Here is a 24,105-nt window from a genome sequence, read left to right on the forward strand (position 1 = left end):
CAACTAAACAGATTAAATTAGATTTGTCAAACCTTACAGACAAAAGGGGAATACTTACATGTGGGAATACTTTCTCTGTGTCAACTATACTAAGATACTCACTGTGGATGCTAATATGTGTGCAACACCAATGTCAGTGTGATGCTAACCAGTCAAATCAAGTGAACAGCAATGACAGCAAAATTAAAATGATAAATGGGAAAGTGGCAAGTTAACTGCCTTCCAAGATATAAAGCGAATCACAATTTTATCTCTTTTATCTCACATTATTGGACCATTATCGGGCAGCAGTGTGGAGTAGCGGTTAGGGCTCTGGACTCTTGACCGGAGAGTTGTGGGTTCAATCCCAAGTGGGGGCACTGCTGCTGTACCCTTGAGCAAGGTACTTTACCTAGAATTGCTCCAATAAAAACCCAACTGTATAAATGGGGAATTGTATGTAAAATTAATCTGATATCTTGTAACAATTGTAAGTCGCCCTGGATAAGGGCGTCTGCTAAGAAATAAAATATTATTATTATTATTTATTATTATTAATATTAATTGTCTCAAAAAGTGTTTGTCTTGGAGGAAACCACTGGGGATCCAAAATTGGCCCTCTATGATTACTTTTTAGCTGCTGCCGTATCATCAGTAGTTAAAATGAATGTATACATTGTTTGAAAAAGTTTACTTTGAAAATTTGAAGTTAGTCTAGTCTAGTTAGTGAAGAATAGAAGGCATTCTTTAACTGATTAGCACCAGTGACTTATAGGTTTGATGCAGCTAGCAGAAATCAAAAAGTAAATCCCCTTTGACAGTGGCACTCCTACCCGGGTCCTGGCTACCCGGGTCACAATCCCATGTAGTGTGAAACCACATACCTGTGTCGTACCCAGGTTAACCCGGGTCCCAGCGACCCACTTCAGGATGTGTAACACGGGTAGGAGTGCCAGTGTGAAAGGGGCTTAAAATTCCATTTGGATGATATCATTGTGTGCCCATCCACAACAGAGGACTAAAAAAAATGCAGTTTCTAGAAGCATTATTAATGGTCCACTTGCATGACAAGTTGACCTTCACAGTTTTAATTGTGTGAGCCCTCTATATGATGAGAGTTTAAATTAAAAAATACTAAAACACAAATCCAGTGACAGTTCAAAGAGTCTTTTGTTAGCTGAGGTCCAGCACCCTTGCAATTTGATAGTGAAAACTATCACATTATTCATCAATAACTTGCCTTGTGCATTAGTATATATTGTGCACAGGGAACCCTGTTTTTGTACCCTTAGGCTATTTATTAATGCAGTCATTTTTCAAAAATAGCATGTATAGTGTATTATGTGCATGACTGAGCTGGCGTGTGTTACATTTTGTGTATGATGCATCTATTGTATATTACAATATAAAAACAACCATAATATACCATAATTTGATAATACTGCACATCATGTATAAAAATTCTCCCAATATTTACATAAACTTACATAAAGCCAGATACAAGACCTTCACGTTAACATCACCACAAGAGTATAGGGTTAATTTTAATAATCTAAATAACAGCAGATATTCGTATCACCCCATAAAACTAGTAACTGTTAAATATCATGGACTTCTTTCCATTATAATTTTATTGTACTTAGTTATGCTAATGCTACATTTAGACCTATCCATATATAGATTATTAGAATAGACTCCTTGTCTTCACTTTATTTCAGGACCTTTAAATGCCAAAACACTGCAGTTGCAGGTCGACTAAAAAGCTCCAAAACTGAAGGTTTTTAGAAGTGCATAGTGAAAGCAGCATTAGACCTCAACAGGCCAAGTTAAAAAAAGGAATTTAGAAATTGAGCAGATGTTGGTTGCACTGCTGATTTGCAGAATGATAAGGGAGATGCATAGACAGTTAAATTGATGGCTTGTTAGTGTGAGCTGGCCCCTTTGTGAGATGTTTTCAAAATGATTGATTTACAATAAAGTGGCTCCTGGTGTGTGCATGCAGGCAGAACTGATTCAGATCGATTCCAGTGAAACTGATTGATCAGCCATTTAAGTTGGCAGTGAGTTTACCGAAAGAAACGATGCAAAACCTATTCTTTCCTGGGCTCTCAATAAAACAAGCTATAGTTTCTTTCATAGGATGTTTTACAAAGGAATTATCCCCTAAATAAAAACTAAATACACACTCAAACTCTTAACAAAATAATCATTAAATCTTTTATTTTTGATCAGATTTAAAATATCAGGCACTGTTATTGTCACCTTATATATATATATATATATATATATATATATATATATATATATATATATATAAATGTTTGCTCTGGAGCACAGTCACATCTTTGATGGAGAACCGCAGTGACAGATGATGTTTATTCAGTGATGATAGTGTGAAAGCTACTGCCATTATCAGCTGCTACTGCTTGATCCTGAAGGTGAAATATTGTTTTCCTAGGCAAGACACAAAAGAATTTAAAATAGATTACACCTATCTTCATCAAAAACCTAATTAGGACTGGATGACTCTTGCTTTGTAAACTAAATGGGGACATTTAAAGAAGTAGATTCAACATATGTTTATACAAAGCACTCACATATCCAACCCTATAAAATTTTGACTTTGCCAGTTAATCAGATTATTTCATTTTGGTCCGTTCCAACCCTTGTCCATTTTTTCAGGGAACACAAAAAAGATACAATGTCAAAAATACTTAGCTGAAAGGACTGTGTTTTAAAATAAGTAGCTGAAAGGACTGTGTTTTAAAATAAGTAGGCTTCTATTTAGATATACTGTGGTTGGTATTGTTGGTACAGTACTATATTTTCAACAGGAGAAGTATTTTTATTTTTTTTATTCAGAACAATATGTTTCTGAAAATATCACTTTCCAAAAGAGCCGACTGTGGACACGTGGCCTGTAATACAATACATACTATTAATTCCGGTACAAATTGTAGTGGTATGTAAAATTCCCAATTAACGACCCAACAGCAAAATCAAATCAAAATGTTACCCATGCACAGAACTGTGTAAACCGTAAAAGGCAATGCAAAAGACTAAAAAAAAACACCACCACCAGTTTCCAGAATTAAAATAGTATCCAAAAATCAGTATTCAGAATATAGTGCTCGATAAGGCCCTAATGTCACAGTTCACTTGCAAATGAAAATGCACAAAAGCAACTAAAGATCACAGATTTTTTTTTTTTTTTTTTTTTTTAAAGCATTTTACATTACTGTAGCTTGTCTCGTTGGCTTTGTTTCTGCTGCATTTTCGTCATGTGAAATTGGAGGAAGCGCTGTGTAACTGCACAATAAAGACAGATTGATTTGGCATGTAAGAAAAAAAAAACAGCGGGCTATGATACAAGTGCATTGTAACATTGAAGAGTTGGGCTTTGTATCAGAAAACTGGTGACAGAGTCGGAAATCGCGTGTGACGGGTAAGTGCATTAATTTGTTACATATACATAATGGATATTCTTATTCTTATACAAGGGCGGTAAAATGTGTATCTGGGTAACGGATATCCGAGTGCTGACTGTATTATAACTATCTTCTCCACTGTAGTTTTTTTATTGAAATAAAAAGATTCAATCTCATTTGCATAGTTTTGTGTCCTGTCATCCCTACAATATACCTCCCCCATCTTATTTTCCATTGTCATTCTGTGTTAATCATTGTACTCTCAACATCAGAGTAAGTTATTTAGCTTGAATCTTTCCACTGATCAAAAGAATCAAGTGTTACCTGTAGTTTTGCAAAATATCCATTAATCTACAGGGCTAACATACATGTTTACCATTTTTAAATGATAAATCAATCATTTGAGTTTCAACACAAAAAACACATTTAATCACTGCACAATATAACTGAACTTTTCATCCAGCATTTGGGTAGCTGCTAATTTGTATTTATTATGTCTGCTCTCCTTATTGTAAGGGAGACCTGTCTAATATCAGGACTAGCCATAGTGGAAGATGTGTACACTATGTAGAGCATTTAATATTATGCATGGATGATTATTTCCAAAGAGACCGTCATTGTGTGTGGTTAAGTATCTTTAAGAGAACTTCCCTCAAATATAAAATAAAAATAAATAAAAGAAAGCAGGCATAATTTGAGGTTGTCCAGCAAAGCCCCAAATCAGAAAATTGGAGGAACCTGCTTCCATCATGAAGGGGAGTGTGCTTCTGTATGACACATTTTTTTGTATTCATTCCATAGATGCCGGTCTGTTTTATAGGTTCCTTGAAATGACATTACATTCAATAGATTATGATGTATTTTTTGTACAAAGAGGAATATGGTAATTTGAAGAAAAATACATACAAAAACAAATGAAACCCTTTAGTTTACACATTGCAGTTACAATAACTCAAACAAAGCTACCATAACTATCCCTATCTTGAACGCTACTTCTGTATTCTCTCAATTGTAATGCCAAGGGGAATCAACTTCCATAAACAATAGCTTTGGATAGTTTTTAACCTTTCCCTCCTCTGCATTCACTTCTCCAACAGCACTGTGAAAAGCACTTTCCTCCACTGTTAAAACAAGGCACTTTAGCAATGCCCTCAACTCATTTGACAAGGGACTCTTCATTCTATCCTTTGGATAATTGTTGATGGAAACAGTTTCCACATTCTCACCTTGGGATGTACTAGCCCATCATGTAGCTTATTAGTGATTTTACACAGTAAGTCACTGCTGGAGACTGTCAGTATGCCAATAATATTTACTGTCTGACACCTACATTATACACTAGAAGCCAGAGGGTCTGCTGATTACACAGATCCATTTGACAGCACCTTCATGCCCTGCGTTCAACAAACAAACGTGTAAAAATACCTTACAGGAAAAGCCTAAAGCTACTAAACAAGACTAATATACATTCTTACTATTACAAATGTAGGAAGGTCATGTTTTCATTTTTTTTAATCCAATGCTAACTTCTATGTAAATTGCTTGACAAGCTGTCAATACCCCTTCCATCTAAAAAGCAATTCAAAAACCTCTTTGTGAATAAAAACATGTGTAAATGAATCAATGCAGCAGTTTTAATCTTTCATTTTCTACAGTGATTGACACAAAAGGGTTGGATATTTAATATTGGTTCACTATGACTATAGATTACAATACAATCTAATTCCCATTTAATGAACAGAAAGGGTTAAAAATGATAATCTTTTTTTTTTCACCTTGCCCATGACAATTTAGGGACTTAAAACAGTACTGTATATGCAGTTTGTCACAGAACGCACATTGTAAACACAGTAATTTTATTTCCAATATAATGGCAGCAGTTATTAAAGGGTACATAAGAACCTTTTAATTTTATTGTGTTACATGTTCCCATGTGTTGCTACAACTGTTTACGTAAGGTGTGTGTATTGTTTAATTTTTTTTACATTTTGACCACTTTTTTAAACTTTTAAATTGCATTCTCTGCCTCAAGATGGCTTCACGTGTACCACATGATAAACAATAACTAGTAGTAACTATGGAGGAATTGTCTGCATTATTCTAATTATTCTTGTTTGTCTTAGGGTTTTGAGTAGTTTAACAACAGCCATATACTGTTTCAAAAGTAGACAACACTGGGTGCTCTATAATTTACAGTGTATTTCCATTTTTGTGTTCATGATACAAAATATTCTGTATTTCTATATTAATATATTCTGTTCAGTGTTAAAATGAAAGATAACATGCAACTAATGCATTTAAGATGGCCTTTTAAAAGGTATAGAAGGATATGTTTGTTTTCATACTGAACAAGGGCAAAGACAAGTTCAATGCCACCATTATTGTCTGGACTTTATACTGTTTCAACATGTACCCTGTGTCACGTAAACATCATATACTCAAGAGCATATGAGAGCCTCAGCACTGTGGTGATAATAGTTTCCATGACAATGCAGTACACTTGGTGCATCAGTGCCATCCCGGATAAACAGTGATCCTTTACAAAAACAAGAAGGTCATTACGGCAGCTTGTCAAATCAATGCTGAGGGTGTCTCAGCTGATTAAGCCATCTTCTTTCAGCTCTGACATGGTGTCAATAGTACTGGGCCGCTGGTGCACAGTCAGATGATTGGAGTGAAATGCCCATCAGTCAGGGAGCTGAGGTGGACTAATGATTCCCTGCACTGCCTATTAGAAGTACATGACAACTCAATCCTGTTCGCCAAGAAAAAGTGACCTTGTTGCTTTATTTGAAACTGAATTAAATTGACAAGAGCAGCTAATCTTTACCTTGGGCGATTAACAGAATTAAAGAAAAACAACAAAGGCACACAGGGTTTTGTTGTTTTGTCTTTTGTTTGATGCTGCTTGCAATTTGTTTCAGAATTTTCCTTCAAATAGGACTACAGTTCATACCTTGATAGAATGCTGAAAAAAACTTCTATACAGAATCTGGAAAACAAAGCAAAATGAAAGGTTGCATAACATGAACCAAGTGAGCTTGGTAGAATAGAAGAGAATCAAAGAAAATAATATTGTGTTGGAGGACTGCATAGTAATACAAAACAAAATTAACCCATAGATTATAAATGCATTCTGAAATAACCAGGTCTGACTGTATAAGATTTGTCTGCCTTACCAATCAGATTACAGAAACACTTTGTTTATTCTGCTGTTAATAACACATGGACCAAACACAGCATTTTCAAGAACCTTAAGTATTCAATCAATCAAAATAAACCTACCATAGCAATAATTCCACCAAAATACTTAATATCCAACAACCATATACTTACTCTTCATTATCTTTTTTTTGTTAAAATATCAAACTAATAAATAAATAAATAAATATGCACCATGTTTAACATTTAATGTCATTGAAGTAAACACAGGGATAAAATGTACCTGAGAAGTTCACTGACTTGTACACTGTGTCAGTGGCACCTTCCGTTGGTGCTCAGCTGGTGACTGCAAATGTTAAGCTGGTACTAGACTAAGTCGCTGCTGGTGGTCTGTGTAATGGATATAACATCTATGCTATCCAATAGTTGGAATTAAAGAGCACTAAGTGCTTCCATCAGGGAACATGCTAATTGGTTGCTGTTAATAAAACAGTATTGCCTTCACTAATCTTGATTTACTGTTAAACTGACAAGATGACAAAAATGGAAAACAGAAAAAATAAAGTCAATGGCTTTTTCAGCTCCAGGTGTGATATCATGTTCGGTAAATCAAGTGTTATCAAAAACTCTGATTTCCCGACTATTTAACTTTAAAGCGGTGATATAAATATAAAAAGGATATTTCAAATATATTTTAACACCCTGGAAGAACTATACAAGAATCCTGGAACAAACCAAAAAAAAATCACGGAATAAATGTTATCATAAATGGCCTTGGATGGACTGTACTGTGAGAAAAATTATAAACCAAACATTATTAGATCGAATACAGAAAATCACCAATTTGATTTATTAACCCTTTCTAATAATAATGCTGCAAACCATAATAAATAGGGTCAATACTACTTGGTGTAAACAGAGAGACAGGCAGACAGACCAGCCTGTAAAATATACAGATACCTATCCAATGTAAATGGCCATTACATAGACTAATACAAGCAGGATGATAAAATATATCTCCCGCCACAAAATAAGAACTATTAGTGTCATGAAAAAGCAGATGACCACTACCTACATAAGATCATTGTAAATCTTTACTTAAAAAGCATATGTTTCTGGGCATCATGGAAATCAGTGACCCATATACACAAATACAAATCTGTTATAGCAGCCTGCTGCATAAAATAATCATCTGCTGAAGTTATCCACATGGAAATTGTCAGAACCTCTCCATTATAAATTACCCTTAAAAGATGAATGCCCACCTGGCATGACCAATGATTACTGACTACCAGTAGTAGTCACTTTTGTTTTCTTTACTTCTGTTAATGACCCATTCCAAGGCACAAAAGGAATGTCTCAGTGAAAGTGAATTTTATTGTTTTGACAGAGAATGATAGCAGAAGATAATTTTGTTGAAATTTGCTTTGAAATGAACAGCAACCCAAGTTCCTTAAGTACATTGGAGCAATTCAATACATTGGATTTCAAAGAAACCATTTCCTAAAATGTTCAGGCCTTTTCCTATTGGTCACACTGCAGTACTGAGTGAAATGTTTAGTGAAGTCAATGTCACTGGGGCATAGGTAGGTGTATGAAAATGGTTTATTAGTGAACAGCTGAAATCCTCTGTATAAACAGGAGCTGGATAATTGGTTCATTTATAACTTCAAAACCTCTCATTAAAAATGTTTAAGTGAAATGTATTAAGAAAGTAAGTGAAGTAAACAAACATAGACAAACTGAGATATGTGGAGTTCAAAGGGTGAATGTCATGGGGTCCCCAAAGAGCTCATCTGGTAAAGGCACAACCACTAATAATAACTAATAATGACCAGGTGTGCATGAAAACAGTGTGGTGCGGGCTGGCCTCATTCATTCTTACAACCCTTGTTTGTCCTGCACGGTCTTTGTTGGAATCAATGCTCAGTACATGTCATGCAGTTCAGGTACTGTACACCAAAACAGCAGGTTGATAAAAGTAGGTTCTTGATACAGTACACTTGTGTACATTGTTAGGATCCACTGGTGCAGTATGGCTACATTATTTGAATATATAAAGAACATGGAACAAACGACTATGTGAAATGGATGCAATGAATATGAGTAGTCTAAGGGGTGGGAGGTGGGGGTGGGGATCATGCAACTCTGTCCCTCCTAGAAAGCGAACACATGCTGAAAATGGGCTGGAAAAAGAAATGCATTAATTTAGAGGAAGGCTAGGTAAATGATATCCATTCACATCACATGCATTGTATTTTGGTGTTGTTTAATGGTCTTACTGGACAACCTATTCCAGTAAAACATGTATCACAATCTCCCCACCATACGACTTATTCATTTCAACATTTAAAAAAGAATACATTTCATTTGAAGTCCTCACATTATCTAAACATTAAACATGTCTTAATATTAGTTTATTTATTATTGAGTTTTCTTACTGTCATTTTTATTTAGAAAGTGTCAGTCCCAAATAGTGTTGTCTTTTCTTAGTACTGTTTTATGCAAAGAATTTAGTCAGTAATCATGATGCTGCTCCTACAAATATCAAACCAAGCAAGCGTAAATCGATTTTAAAACCAACTGAGCTAAACTTGTGCAACATTTTATTTTATAAAATGGCTTTTGAAAATGTACAACCCATATACAGTATATGTTATAATATCTGTGATGCCTGCTGGTCTGTTAGTTCAGCCACGGTACCAACAGCAACAATACAGGATATTGCCTGCATAGCTACATTTTAGCAGAAATACAGATGTCACTTCAGAATGCCCTGTAGGCAAGGTATATTGCCTGAAACATATACCTTTAGGCTCTACGGATAGTGCCTACATTTACTGAAAAAGCCATGTATTTGCACAGATGTTGCCAGGCTTTCAAACACAGAGAGGCAGGCTTTTGTATGGTCTTCTGTCCCAAGGGACATACATAAATTAGTTGACTGTCTGGTACCTCAGTGAACCTAAAAAGTAGTACGATTTTCTCTGTTTCTCACTGTCTGGCATCTGGGGACAGATATTGCATGGTATTCATATGCAGATCCAAAATCATGTGAGAGTCAATGAGAATGTCATTCTGCCAAGAACTTGAGTACTGTTATATTTTTGCACTACAATTAAATCATATGGATGAAATATGCAATTTTACAAAAATATAGTATTTGTATTAACCACTGTCTATTTATAAAGCTGCAATATACTATGGTCCTTTAACAATTCCTACCATTAGGCTATGAGTGTGCTGAATGAATAATGCTTCACGATTACTTCAAGAAGTCGTCAAAAGAAATCAGCTCAATTTGGCGTAAACATGAGTTGGCAATGGTCAATCAAGCGCTGTCTCAGTATATATTAGCCTCCAGACGTGATCTTTGGAAACCCACAGGGAATTACATCATATTAGTGTATAGAATGCTGAATTCATACAGAAAATGCAATTTACAACAAAACATACTTTTGTTCATTGACTAACTTCCTTTAGAAATTAATGGCATTCATGCATGAAAATACAATTTACAGATACAGTTTGGCCTGAAGAGTATCAATTTTAATAGTAAACGCCGGAGACAATTTCTCAAAATCAAATAAAAGGTTAGTCTAGGATTAAAAGCACAGATGGCAACACAAACACAAATACTATTTACAGTATACTGTACAGTACTATACGTGTTCGGTCTTCCAGTGAGTTCGTCCCTCTTGTTTTTCTGTCTTCCCTCACTCATTATTTTTCCGTTACCCACTGAGGACCATTCTATAGCACTCTCAACATGACCCTGCAGAACACTCATAGTGGAATCACTACCAAGTTTGCATTAAATGGCATCTAGTGTATGTAAAAGTGCCAAGACTGTAAACTAACTCATTAGCATTACACCATATTTCAACTTAACAACATTCTATTATTTTAAGTGGCACATTGACTTTTTTTTTTTTTTTTTTTTTTAAATAAAACCATGTTTTAAAAGATCATGTTGCCATTTAATATAATTTATATGCAGTTTTAAGTACCTTATATATAAACATCCCTAGTATACTTACAACTTTAAATGGCAACATCACCTTCAAAAAGTAAATATTTAGGCTTTAAAAAAGGAGGTTTAAATATAGTAGCCTACAATAGTTACAGTCTTGTGAAGGTACTGTCTATTTTAAATACACTGAATTGCTGTTTTAAGACGACTTGCATGTGACTCCCCCACAACTGTTCTTCAGGTTCCTATTGAAGGTGCTGTATATGATAACATTAGCATTTCACATCAACATTTTGCCCATAATCTAGAAACCTATTGTTGATCTTAATCTAGTTGCATTTAAATGTACACTAATCTAAGACTTTGTTGTCTGTTCTTGAACACCCATGTGTACAATACTTAAATCTTAAGGTAGACCTAAAAAACATTTAAAACGACACAAACTAGTACATTTTTTTCTTTCTCCATTTGACTACTCCTACCTGAGAATTCTCTTCTCACTAAATGAGTCACTTTAGAGCGAGTGCAATTTCAGAAAAAAAAAAAAAAACCTAAATAGCAGGGAGCTGATGCATTAAAATCACAGGAATCCAGTTAGTATGAAATTGCTTAAACAACAGCTCTTTGGTTTTTCCACTCAAAATGTCAAGTTAAATTTCTAACTTAGCGTATATGTAAACATACTGTTGTTTAGTTCCATTAAAAGTCATTTTATTTGTTATTAATAATATCTGCACAATTCTCATATTATAAAGAGAAAAACTAGGAAGCTAATGAAAAAAATGACATTTTTTTAGCCAGTAGGTCTTTATCGTGAAATCTTGGAAGAGCCTTAATGTTTCTTATTCCTTTGCTTTCTTCAAGGAAACTTCCCGATGAAGGTCTACAGGCAGAACAATTGCTTCTACAGCAGTGTGTATTTTTTGTACTTTTTCACCATTTCTTTTTTCTTAGTCTGCCTCCCACTCTGACACACAATCGTTTTTTGTCCATTATGAAAAATGGGAAAAAAAACATACACCAGTGAGAACTTTTTTTTTTTTTTGTTAAACTAATGACAAGTATTTAATAGTTAAATCACATCATGGCTGTCTGTTTAAGATCTCAGCACCAAACTATGCTGCCCCTTAGGAAATAATAGCTAGTTCTCTTCTGCAACTGGAGAGTATCAAAGCACAACCACAATCAGACGGTTACCATTTGGAAGGATAAATGCCTCTAGAGGGCACTTCGTCTCTATACAGCATGCAGGCTCCCCACAACATTCTCTCAATCCATTCTGCATGCTGATAATGTGAAAAAATGTCATTGTTTCCAGCAAGTTTAATCTTTTGTATTTGGAATTTAAAGTCAAGCATACCAAATCAAAGCTCAAGGCCAATATAATGTTAAGCACTGAACAGCATAATCTCCTTCAATAAGAAAAAGCTTGAAAAACAAAACAAAATAAATCTTACTTCTGAATTTTCAAAACTGTTATTAACAGGCTTTGTTTAAAAAAAAAAAATATATATATATATATATATATATATATATATATATATATATATATATATATATATATATATATATAGACTAATGTGTACCAAAAAAAAATCTGATTAGCACAGTTTCATAGGCAGTTTTGACTGCAATTTCACATCACACAGATATCTTTGTCTAAGAAAACAGGCCTATCATACAGGATTAATTTGTGGAATTTAGCTTAAACATGGGCACAAACATAACACAGAGAGAGATAGAGATTGTTTAAATGGATTAAAACTATTAATGTGAGTTTTTGTGAATAAAAACAAAGCATCCCCGGGGACATAGTCTTTATAGGTAGGTATTAAATTTTAAGCCAATATGTTAATTAACGAAGAAAGTATTGTTGCTAAGGGAAGATAAATATGACAATGGAACCCTCAGTACTTGTTATTCATGTAAAGGTACTTTCCCTTCAGGACAAGGAAAGGAATTATGTTAAAAGTCTAATTTTAAATACTTTATTTAAACTAAATTATTTTGTACCAGCAAATGGTAGATTAATTACACCAGCAGTTTTACAAGACTCCTGTAGGCACTGAATTATAATTTTTCCCAGTATTTTGCTATTATGTGTAGCCTATCAAATACAACACGGTTTAATTGTTCTGCACAAAAATTAGCTGTAACTGCCAACAGATGGTGGTATCCAGTACATTTTCCCCCTCATCTCAAGTAGTATTTATGCTGTGTGTTATTATTTATCATTATTCATATTCTGTCAGCAGCGCACTGGAGGTTAATAGAAATGCCAGCATGCTTACTGATTTACTTAGTACAAATTTTATCCCAAGGTTCAGGTCAGATGACTGGAGTTTGTAAGTGTTACAAGATTCATGCATTATGTAGAGGAAGCTGACATGACCTTGAGCCATCACTTCCTGAACTATATATTATGCCAGGTATGACCTTCGAGAGGCCTAAAGATACAGTTGATGTATTTAACAGTGTTTCCTACCATATTACTGGCATTTTACATTAGATGAAGTCATTTTATATGGCCAGACATTCTTTATGTCCTTTAATGTTTTTGAAAGGTACTGGTACCTAAAGAGATTTCCCATACCATATGTTGACATGGTAAAACAAATAGGATTTGTATTTGCATCAACTTTAAACTACAGAATTCCTAACAAAGTGATGTTGTACATATGCCAAAATGAATATTTCTCTCTCTCTCTCTCTCTCTCTATATATATATATATATATATGTATGTGTGTTGTAATGTTGCATTTTAAAAATAGTTCGCAATATTGAGTTGCCTTATGCCTTTTAAAAAATGCATTTATTTTTTAAGAGTGACAGATAGAGGAAGTAGAAAATTTATGCACACGGTATGGCCCTAAATGGATGAGCTTTGGTCACGTTCATTAAGGGGAATACCATGTACCATATCGGGATGAATCACTGTGTATTTGTATTTTAATCATTTTGTAGGGCTCTCAGCTTTTGAAATAATTGAAAAAGGTTCAAATCAGGTCCATTTACCATCACATGAAATTCTTTGTGAGTGCTGTATATGAGTGTTTATCAAAAATGTTAGATCAAATGCACAATAGATCTTCTGCAATAGGTTTATTTTCCCTGCAGCAATGGACCTATTAATACAAGGTTTTACTGTGTTTTTGTTTCTGGTGTACTGGGAATTGTTTGGCACAGCTTCTAGATTTTAGCAGTGAAAGGAAAAAAAAAAATCAATAACTTCAGTGTTAGCAAAGCTACAGCAACCTTTAAAATATCAAGACAAATCCATTTGTTTCATAAATGTCTTCATTTCCAAATGTCATTGTTAAGCAATCTAAGCTGTCTGTGTCCATGACATTTTATAAAACTTTTCTCTTAATCATTTCTGTGTAGCAGGAGTTATCATGTGGCTGCAAACTAAAGAAAAATGCATGTCCACGCCACCCTAACATATCCTGCTATTTTGTTTCTGTGCCCAGAAAAATTTAAATACTCTATGGCGAGAAAAGCCCTATTGTATTACGGTGTATAATGAGAAGTAATTACAGGGAAAAATGAAAGCTGCTCCTGCTGTTAGGGGAAATGATAAGGGAATACTGTTCTTAAAAAAAAAACCAAAAAAAAACCTTGGGAGTCCATTTTGATATAATTGGTTCCAGAATTATTTATGACATTAATTGCTGCATTATCGACTGCCTGTCAGCTCTTCTGGCAGTCCGTCCATCTTTCTTACCATAGAAAGCTAGCTCAGCCCAAAGTAGACTGACAAGCTAATTATACCCATCTCCCCCTCAATGACAAATGTTGCTCATCTGAAACCTTCCCGGAAATAGGCTCTTTCTTCCCCCTTCCTCCTAAGTCAGCTTCAGCTGATATCTTCAGGTACAGAGCTCCTATATGGGCTCTGAATGCTGGGGGTGATTAGTTCACAATCTCACTTCATCCTCAAACTGAGTCAGCTAGTCCTATCAGTGTGTACGTCACTCACTGATATGGCTCTGGTTTTTCAGCGGATTTGCATTGGGTCATGTCTGTCACTGAAACTGTGAAGCCTAATAACTGATGACTGTGAATGAGCCCTGACTTTCTTGAGTCCAAGTGACAAACGTTCATCCTTTGCTTTTGATGAATTTAGAGCTCATGAAAGGTGAAGAATATCACACTTTAGTGATGAAGCCCTTCATCTCTTCTGAAACAGAAGGCCGAGTGCAGTTCTAGACAGCTTAAACAGTAGAAAGATGACCTGATTCTGGAGTTTTATAGGCCTGAAAAAAATACAGTACATGTGTGGTCTATCTGTTTTAAAATTGCACTGTAAAAGCCTTGTTAAATACTGGTATGACCCTCTGATTTTAAAACAGCTACCAGTATTTTGATTGGTTACTATTGTTCTACCATTAAATATATATTTGTTATTGTATATTTAATAAACATGTTGGCCCATTTCCTTGTTCCAGGTTTGATTATACATATAAATCATATCATACTTTCTAAATCATACTCAATATTGTAGAAATTAAAACTTACTTGGTGACAATGTTTACACAGTTTCAATAACGGTACACTAAGTCCCTGATGAAACGGCATGCTTTATATTTGTAAAGTACTTCCCTTGAATCACATCAAGTAGAAAATGATAGATTGAAGATGGCAAATGCCTACAGGTTGCTTTTTGGTTCATACCTTAATTATTCTGCATGGTTTTCTTCTCCCTACTTACACAAATTCATGTCAAACTATTGCTTGTTTTTATTCCTCAGTTTGTTTTATTTATACTGCACACACACTATATATGGTATATATCTTCTCAAGATGTACCATGACAAGGATCGTAAGCGACATACACCAAACTCGGAATGTCCTGCAGCCAGCTTCTATGGCTTGGATGCTGTCAACTCCAGCTACATCAGTAGCACTGGCTCAATGGCAGCGCCTGTGACACATCTCCGAAACTTTTAAATGTCTGCTCTTTTCATCAGGATGCCTCTACAGCCCAGCCAGGGGAGAGATGACATTTTGTGTCGGGGTGGGTGGGGGGAGGATGGCGACGACTTGTTGTGGCTCCCTCTTCCTACCTCCTCCAACTGTCAGTCCGAGTTTCTCCAAACATATCAAAACAGAGACAAATAAACCTTGTCATTTAGAAATGTTGGCACTAGTGACCATGCTCAAAAACAGCATGTCAGTAAGAATATGGGCACATTTTCTCATAGGATGATGTGACACACAAACGCAGCGGCAGGCTATCTCTGACCTTTCTTCTGTGCCGCCTTCTGAAGATTGACGAGCACTACTTAGCTACTGTACACATGGTTTCCTTCACATTCATAGCCCTCTGCAATTTAATTGGAATAATTTGGCATATAAAAAGACCTGGTAGGGTATGCAGGAGTGTAAATACATGACAAAATTAACATTTTGACAATAAAAACACTATGTTACAAGCATAAAGCTCTGTTCCTCTGAATATGCATCTGATCACCTCGGTGCAAAGGACTCTTACCTAACTGAAGTTAGATGGTTTTATGTACTATTGTCTAATTACATATCTGTTTCTAATGCCAAAGTTCCTCAAAATTCCTATTCTCATTATAATACGAGATTAAAAAATAGGTTTTAGTAAACATTAATTAATAGGTTTGGTAAAAAGGTTTTTGTAAACATTGCATAAAAAATCCAGTTTGTTGCAAGGGATGCTTATAGGTTGGGGTCTACCTAATTCGCGATTTTGTGGAAATCGGGAAATTGAGGGGTCAACGCGAAATTCACCTCTTTAGGGGCCAATGCATACCAGACTAGTACAGCAAGAAAAAAAAAGAAACCTAATTTAAACGAACTACTGCACACTGCAAGCAATGCAAACTACACATGTAAAAATATGTAAATTCTCAGCAATTTAAGTAGACCCCTACTGATAGACAGTGTCACGGTGCAAGCACACTATGCAATATGACCACCTTTGAGAACAATGCAGACCACATCATTTGTATTTCCATTATAGTTACATAGCTAAACTATGGCTACAAATAAGTTATTCGTTCAGGGCACTATAAAGTTGTATTTCTACATAAATATTTACCTGTTTGAATGCAAAGTTTCCTTGCATCTTGTTAACCTTTAGCTAACAATGTGTTACTACAAATATCTGTCAAATATTATAAGACTTTCACATTTATTGACACATTTCAAGAAACAATCAGTAAAAACTTCTAAAATGATCATAGCTATCTACCAATATACCTGCTATACTTGTGGTGCTAGCTCACCAGTAGGCTAGTGGACATTGAGCAACAGTATGTAATCAATATCTTCAGAAGTTGTCCCACACTTCTATAATGCTATGCATGTTTCAGCTAAGGTTAGTATTTCAGAAGCCAGTGGTGTAGTCCAGTTTATGGTGTTGCTAAATTTGTATTTGGAGCTACCAACATCCATTATTATTATTATTATTATTATTATTATTATTATTATTATTATTTGTAGTAGTAGTACAACTCATTTATGTTATTTGTGCAACAGCTAAACGATTGTAATTGTTTTAATTTTACACCCTTAATGCAATAAAAGTATATGTGTGCGTGTGTGTATATATATATATATATATATATATATATATATATATATATATATATATATATATATATATATATATATATATATAAAACAGAGTTTCCAAAATACAACACATACATATTACATGTATCTTATTTGTTGTTCAAATAAGCTTTTGAGGTCCATTAAAAAATATATTGAATGATAACTTTTGCACAAAATATTAAACACAAACAAAACACGGCAAACTTATTTTACATTTCATGTCAGACAGTAATTAATGTTTCTGTGTCATTTAGAGTTATAACCATACATAAAACACAATTTTCTTACCTGTTTGTTTCTGTGTAATAATAATATGCTCACGAGTCACAAATCACTCTTAAAATATCTGCTGTTTATAACTCCCCTACCCTGCAGTACAGGTAATGTGAAAAACAACTCTTATTCTAAATACATAAAAAATAATTTAAATAAAAAAAGGTATTTTTACAAACAGTCGGTGCTGTAGTTGACAATCATGGCCTTTCATCAACAGATAATTTATCGAATATGCTGTAGATCCAAAAAAGAGATTAATTTTTACAGGAGTAGGTTTGGAGCAATTAAAAAATACTGCATGTATTGTAAGAGGCCCCTTTGAAACATTGCTTTAGATGTCACTGGCAATAGACATAGTGTATCTCTGTGAAACGTATGCATTCTTATATTTTTAATGTTAGAGTCATAATGTATTATCCCTTGTTTGAGAACATGTGCATATATGTAGAAGTTAATGCAAAACCCAAATATGTATGTTAGCTTCAGAACCCCTGTGTAACTTGCTATTCCCTTTTGCCAGGTATAATCTGCATGATTTTTCACAGCAGAGTTGCAATATGGCCACCTATATAAAGTGTATTCTGGCCAGATTAAGCTTTTGTTCCAGTGAAATGTTTGCAGAAGAACTAACTCTCATACACAATTATGGGTTGTTTGTTGCTAGACTTGAAACATTTGCTATTATTAATATTATCATTTCGAAAATAATACGGTGTAAGACATCTTGAGGTAATTTGTTATACTAGTGTATAATGCAAGTGTTAAAGCATTAGGAATGTATCAAAGATCCTCATAAACACTGCATAAGGATTGCTTTAATTTGTTATAATGAATATCAAAACAGTTTCCTCGTGACACAAAATCCATGAAACAGACATATTATAAAATATAGGTGGACACTAAGTTACAAAACTTGATTCACAAGGAGGCAGACGGGTGAATCAATGATTTATCCAGTGTGTTAAATGTCAGAGAAATATGAATTATTTAATAATAGGTGATTGGTGAAGTCAGGAATGCAATGAAATTGTTGTGTCCATGAACAACGTATTCCAATGGCATCCACATATTAACCCACTTCATCAGCTTTACCCATCATGTGAGCATACACTTTATATTTATCACTTTATACTGATTTTTTAAAAAACATAATAAAACGTAATGTAATTGAGATCCTCTCCAAAATATCATTAAAACTGATGTTTTTAAAGAAGTCAGTTCAACCATTTTGTGTGGTAAAAAGATTTGGTAGACACTAAAATAAAACAAAAAACATAACAATGGCCACTAGTTAGATGTAAATGGATCAAATCTTTATATCAGGGATACACATAAAATGAAATGTAGTTTTGGAACGACTGAGGGAAAATCTTTAAAGATGGCCACCAGGCAGACATTTTGAACATTAAGGGAAAGTTAATTAATAGTTCATTAAACAGGCTACACCTAAGAAAGTTCAATCACATTTGTAACAAATGAAAAAGGTGTCAAAGTGCTTGGGTGTTGGCGATGATGTACAGTATGCAGTAACAGGGTGTCAGGGTTTACTATACCACACAGGTGCAGGAAGTGGCTCTTTATCAGTGAGGGCCTGAAGCAAGAATTCCTTTTTGTAGTAGGATTTCTCTTTCTACTGAACCAATTGAAAATCCTTAATCCTTACGCACTCCTCAGCAGTAAGTTTTAGGAAGTGTAACATTACTTAACTTCTGCAAAGATTGTGTGGACCCTGTTGTCTGTGGCAGATGAAAATAATAAATAGCTGAAATTATAAAACCACTACAAATGTTATTGAAATTAATTACACCTTATCTAAAAGTTATTTATCAAAGTAAATAGTTTGCTTTCTGAAAAGGTAATAAAAAAACACACACATGAGTTTTGGTGATTTAAATAGTTTGATAGCTATAGTCATGATAATGTGGCTTCCAGTGTGTCATGAATATCAAACTTTATTAAATTAATTAAAACAGATAAAAAAAAAAAACGTATTTAATAAATGAGTAAAAGCTTTACAAATATGCCCCCTGATAGCAGTGTTTGGTCTTACCTGTTTTCTTTAATAAATAAGAGGAAACAATTGAAACATTCCGAAAAATAACCATATACGTGCACTCCGATTGTTCTTTATAATCGAAACAAAATTCTATCCCTTGGAAACAGAGTCGTGGCTTAATACAATATGTTAAAAGTCACATATCACATGGATCTCTGTCTCAGCTATTCAATTGCAAAGGCTACATGCGTCCATGTATGTAGCGCTACCCCAGAGGCTGAGTGTCATGTACCCTTAAATAAAATGCAGTTTGCCAAGAAAGGGTGCCACAAGAAGATTATTTGTGCATTGCCATCTTTAAAAACAAGAATCTTTATTTCCTCCCAACATCCCAAGATTTTGTTTAATTTCAGAACAGATACTAGATATGGATTAACATGATTAATCAATGCCATTACATGTCTATAAAAGTGAATACAGGTAAATGACTCTAATTATTACAAAAATCCTTAGTAATTGTTATAATTAAATGAACCCATTAGTTAACTCACATCCAAAGACTATAATATTTCATAACGACACAATATTATCTGAACCTTTTTAAAAACAATTATAAAAATGACATTTAACATATGAAGTGTGCTATGAAGCTCAAGAGGATTTCACGAAAGATTGACAGAAAATAGCTGCTGCTGCGGATATCTTATAAACAAACCACTGTAGATTATCATGTATATAAACCTTGGTAATGGATTAGGGTTTTTTTGAGATACAAACTGAATGTCGTCTGCTTGAAGTGGGCTGAACCACTGATGTGCTGTAATTGACCCTGTATGTTTAACCCTTGTGCTGACAATATGGGAAGCAGTCTCTCTCTAGAACTGTGTCATGTTTTCTTTGGATCAAAATAAAAATAAACAACGTCATAAAATGTAATTCACTTTAATCAAATTACGTTTATTTTGTCTGAGTGTGTGTGTGCATTTGTATGTGTGTGGGGGTGTGTGTGGGGGGGGGGGGGGGATTAGAGGGAACATATCATCATTAATTAAATACTGCAAATGTACTTATAGTACAGTGTTATTATTTTATTTATTTTTTGCCTAGATCTTTACATTTCACAGTAAGCTTCCTTTGTAATAAACTTTTACTTTGACTTTCAAGAAGCTCATCATCAGTGTTGTTTGCGCATGCTCAGTGCGGCCTCAGGTGTGACCTTTGCCCTTCCATGAGCAGCAGATTGAGCCAGGCAATCCATCATGGAGCTCATCCTGTCAGGCCAGGCACTTGGCTGCAGCTGTCTGTCACTCTGGTGGAAGGGGCCTGCTTAAAGGCAATCATGTCAATCTCGATGTGATTGCTCAGACCAAGATAGAAGGATGGTCTTGACAGGACAAACAAAGTCAGCAGAAGGCACTAGATGGCTGTATTTGGTTGTTTAAAATGTAGAGGTGGTGTATGTGCTTTTATTTTTTTTAACAATTGAAGCAAAAATGAGTAGTTGGCGATCAGAGCTGCTCATCACGAATGAATCGGTTGCCTTCTGAATGCTTTCCATAGTAGACATACTGACATTTGGCAAATACACCTGAAAAATATAAAAAAAACAATTATAAATATTGTGGAAATTATAATTATGGCAACTGGTTCTAGTGGAGGGGCTCTGTTAGTTAAAACTGTATTTGACAGTACCGGTATGGATATCTTGTAAGACAAATAAAATACTGTAGTGGGTCCCTCATTTTTACATTTTTATTTACTTTTTGTATAACAACATAAATGAAGAGTCAGAGAGGAAAGTGCCTGAGCCAATGAGAAAGCTCTATTAACGCTGCAGAATCAGTGATAATCAGTTATGGTCTAGGGCTGTTTTTGAATCTGAGAGTTTGAGATCTGGTCAAGATTACAAAGGGAAATAACTGTACAGGAATTTTAGTTACAGAGGGGTAGTGATACAAAATATACAGCAAGACTCAACATGCATTATCTAGAAAAGAAGGACACAGATGCGGATCTGACAGAGATGGCATGGCATCCACAAAAAACAGATACCAAAAATCAAGGCAAACAAAATACTCTTTGTACCATACTGCAAATTATATATTTAAATCCAGATGCTAAATTAAGGTAGTTCAACTAGTTTAATGTATAGAACTTTTAAGAGTAAATATTGTAAGTAGACTTATACCAGTACATAAAATATCATATGAAATTTACTGCACGTATATAGATGTCCTTTGTTCACTGATATGAAGCCATTTTTTTTTATCAGCCTAGTAATTTGATGCAAATGAGAAGAACTCACTTTCTATGGGGCATATGTTCAAGAGAATAAACTCATTATGTGTTCAAATTCCCAATGGTAACAAGACATACAAAGATAAAAGTGAAAATGTTGTTCAAACTTTGCACTTTACAAAATAAAACATTGTCAGATGGGATAAAACACTAATTTACCATTGGTTTTCATCCACTACTAGAACTTGTTCACTCTTTCTGAACAATCACCTGAAACCCTCTGCTACAAAACTTGGTTTAAAGTGCAACTGGACATTCCAACACAACAACAATCCAAAACACACAGAATGGTTAAAAAAGAATAAAATCGAGGTTCTGGAATGGTGTGGTCAAAGTCCCGCTCTAAATCCGATTGAGAATCTTTGGTACAAGTTGAAGAAGGCTGTGCACAAGAGAAGTCCTTGGAATTTGAATGAACTGGAACAATTTCGCGTTGAAGAATGGTCAAAAATCACAAAGAATCATGCAAAAGCTCATTGACAAATATCCTAATCGTTTAAAAGAGGTTATTATTGCTAAAGGTGCCTCAACTATTAATTTAATTTTCTTTGTCAGGGTATGAGTACTTTTGAATTAGCATTTTTGTTGCAAAAAATTGCTGAAATAAATAATTGTAGACATTTATTTCTTGTAACGTTTTTTCCTCATCCATACATTTGAACAAAATGACACTTGACCTTGAGGCTAATGCCAAAAAATGCAAATGTGGAACTGCAAGATTAAAAGCAATTGGTCTAGGCCAAGCAGAATCTACCAGTAGCTCTTGCTTTCATAAATGCAGTACAAATAATAAGAACTAAACTCAAGCAATCAGCATAATTAAAGACCAAATGCCAACTCAATGACTAAGAAATGTTGATTTTTTTAGAGATGAAAAAAAAAAATCCTGATTAGCTTTAAATTGACCTTAAAACTGGAGACAAAAATGCAAATACGTAGAAGCAAATTTTATTTTAGTTCAACAACATGCAAATTCTACAATTTTGATTGCAGTATGTGTCAATTTTGGACTGAGAAGCAAAAGGTCTAATAATTACAGACATTTAAAGAATGAATAAGCAATGACATAGAAAAAAACTCTAACAGAGTGAAATGTTCTGTAACTCTCAAATCTCATCTACCTTAGAAAGCATGTGAATAAAAGCAGCCAACATATATTACATGTTTAATAGGGAGCAAAACAATTTTATTAAAGTCAAAGCCAAAAAAGCTGAATCTAAGCCTTTTGATTTATAAGATTGAATTGACTAAGAATGCATTGTAAAGAAAGCTTCATTATAAGTGTTGACAAAAATCCTAATTGCTATCTGTTATGGTTTTTGAAGGGCTAGAAGCAAGACTGTTATGAAACATCCTAGTGAGAGAAAAGTGCCACTTGATGAATACAGGAGACTGCAGCTAGGTGTCAGCGCTTAGTAAATGAGGCAAGGACAAGTGGTATTAATATTGTCAATGATCTCTCGACAGGAAAACAGATACCGCATTCACAGTCAGTTTTAAATAGACATCAAGTGCATTAATGACAAAAAAGGGCAGACTTCAAACAAAGAGGCTGAGTGATGTGTTGCTGAGTGCAGCTCAGAACTAGCAATAACGTGATCTGAAAAGACATTGTCAGGGCTAGAAAGACAGGCCTAGAATTGTACTTAGTGACAGAAAACAGAGATGAGGACAGAGATACTGGTGCCATATTAGTGCCAAGCATATTCTAACACTGCCTTCAATGCTAACTCAACCTGACATCATCTCGTATTGCTTCAAAGTATTCTCCCCTGCATCTGCAGCCAGTTTTCTCCCAAGATGTCATTACAAACTCAAGTCTTATAAAACAAGTTACTGGCAGGCCTGTTCTGTCAGGGAGGAATTGGACACAGAGGCCTGGGGATAACCTCAGTCAATCTAAATTTGGACTTTGTAGTAGAAGAGCTCTAATTTTTCCTGATATCTCAGCTACTTGAGGTGATCCAAACACTGAAGTGTGAGGAGCTGTCACCCTGTATAAAATCTTGAACAAAAAGATGCCTGTGTTGCTGTATGTTCTGCACAAACGTTGGAGACTCTGGCACTAGGGAATGAATTCCAGCTGCTGTTGCTCGCCAGGGGATAAAGGTGCTCAGGCTGAAGTCATCTGAACATTTAAAAAACCTGCCGTCTGAAATGGTTTAATCTGAAGAACATTTGGCTCAGTTGAGATTACCTACCAAGATATATAGCTATGATTCAATTGCCATGTCATAATCAAACAGGCCTTAAAGTACAGCTCAAAGGATAGAGCACATATTTGTTCTCAACAGAAAAACAGGTAGATATATGAAATACAATTTATACACATGTGCACACACACATATTATACTGTATATAAGGCTGTAGAATTGACCAACATAAAAACTGCAGAAGGGTGATC

At 34.7% G+C, this 24,105-nt stretch overlaps 1 protein-coding gene across 3 annotated transcripts in view; it reads right to left on the reverse strand.

The window, feature by feature from the left end:
• LOC117418089 (leucine-rich melanocyte differentiation-associated protein-like) overlaps positions 1-24,105 on the reverse strand; it is a 332,909-nt gene that overhangs the window by 29,075 nt on the left and 279,729 nt on the right. For 2 of the 3 annotated variants that reach the window (XM_058985067.1, XM_058985065.1), the window contains one exon: positions 20,471-20,991. The exons of the other annotated variant lie outside the window; for it this stretch is intronic. In XM_058985067.1, coding sequence (XP_058841050.1) covers positions 20,912-20,991 — 80 coding nt within the window. In that variant the 3' untranslated portion in view covers positions 20,471-20,911. Of the gene's footprint in view, positions 1-20,470; positions 20,992-24,105 lie in introns of those variants that run through there. 3 annotated transcript variants of the gene reach the window in all.

This window comes from Acipenser ruthenus, chromosome 13, assembly GCF_902713425.1.
Source record: "Acipenser ruthenus chromosome 13, fAciRut3.2 maternal haplotype, whole genome shotgun sequence".
NCBI classification, from domain to species: domain Eukaryota; kingdom Metazoa; phylum Chordata; class Actinopteri; order Acipenseriformes; family Acipenseridae; genus Acipenser; species Acipenser ruthenus.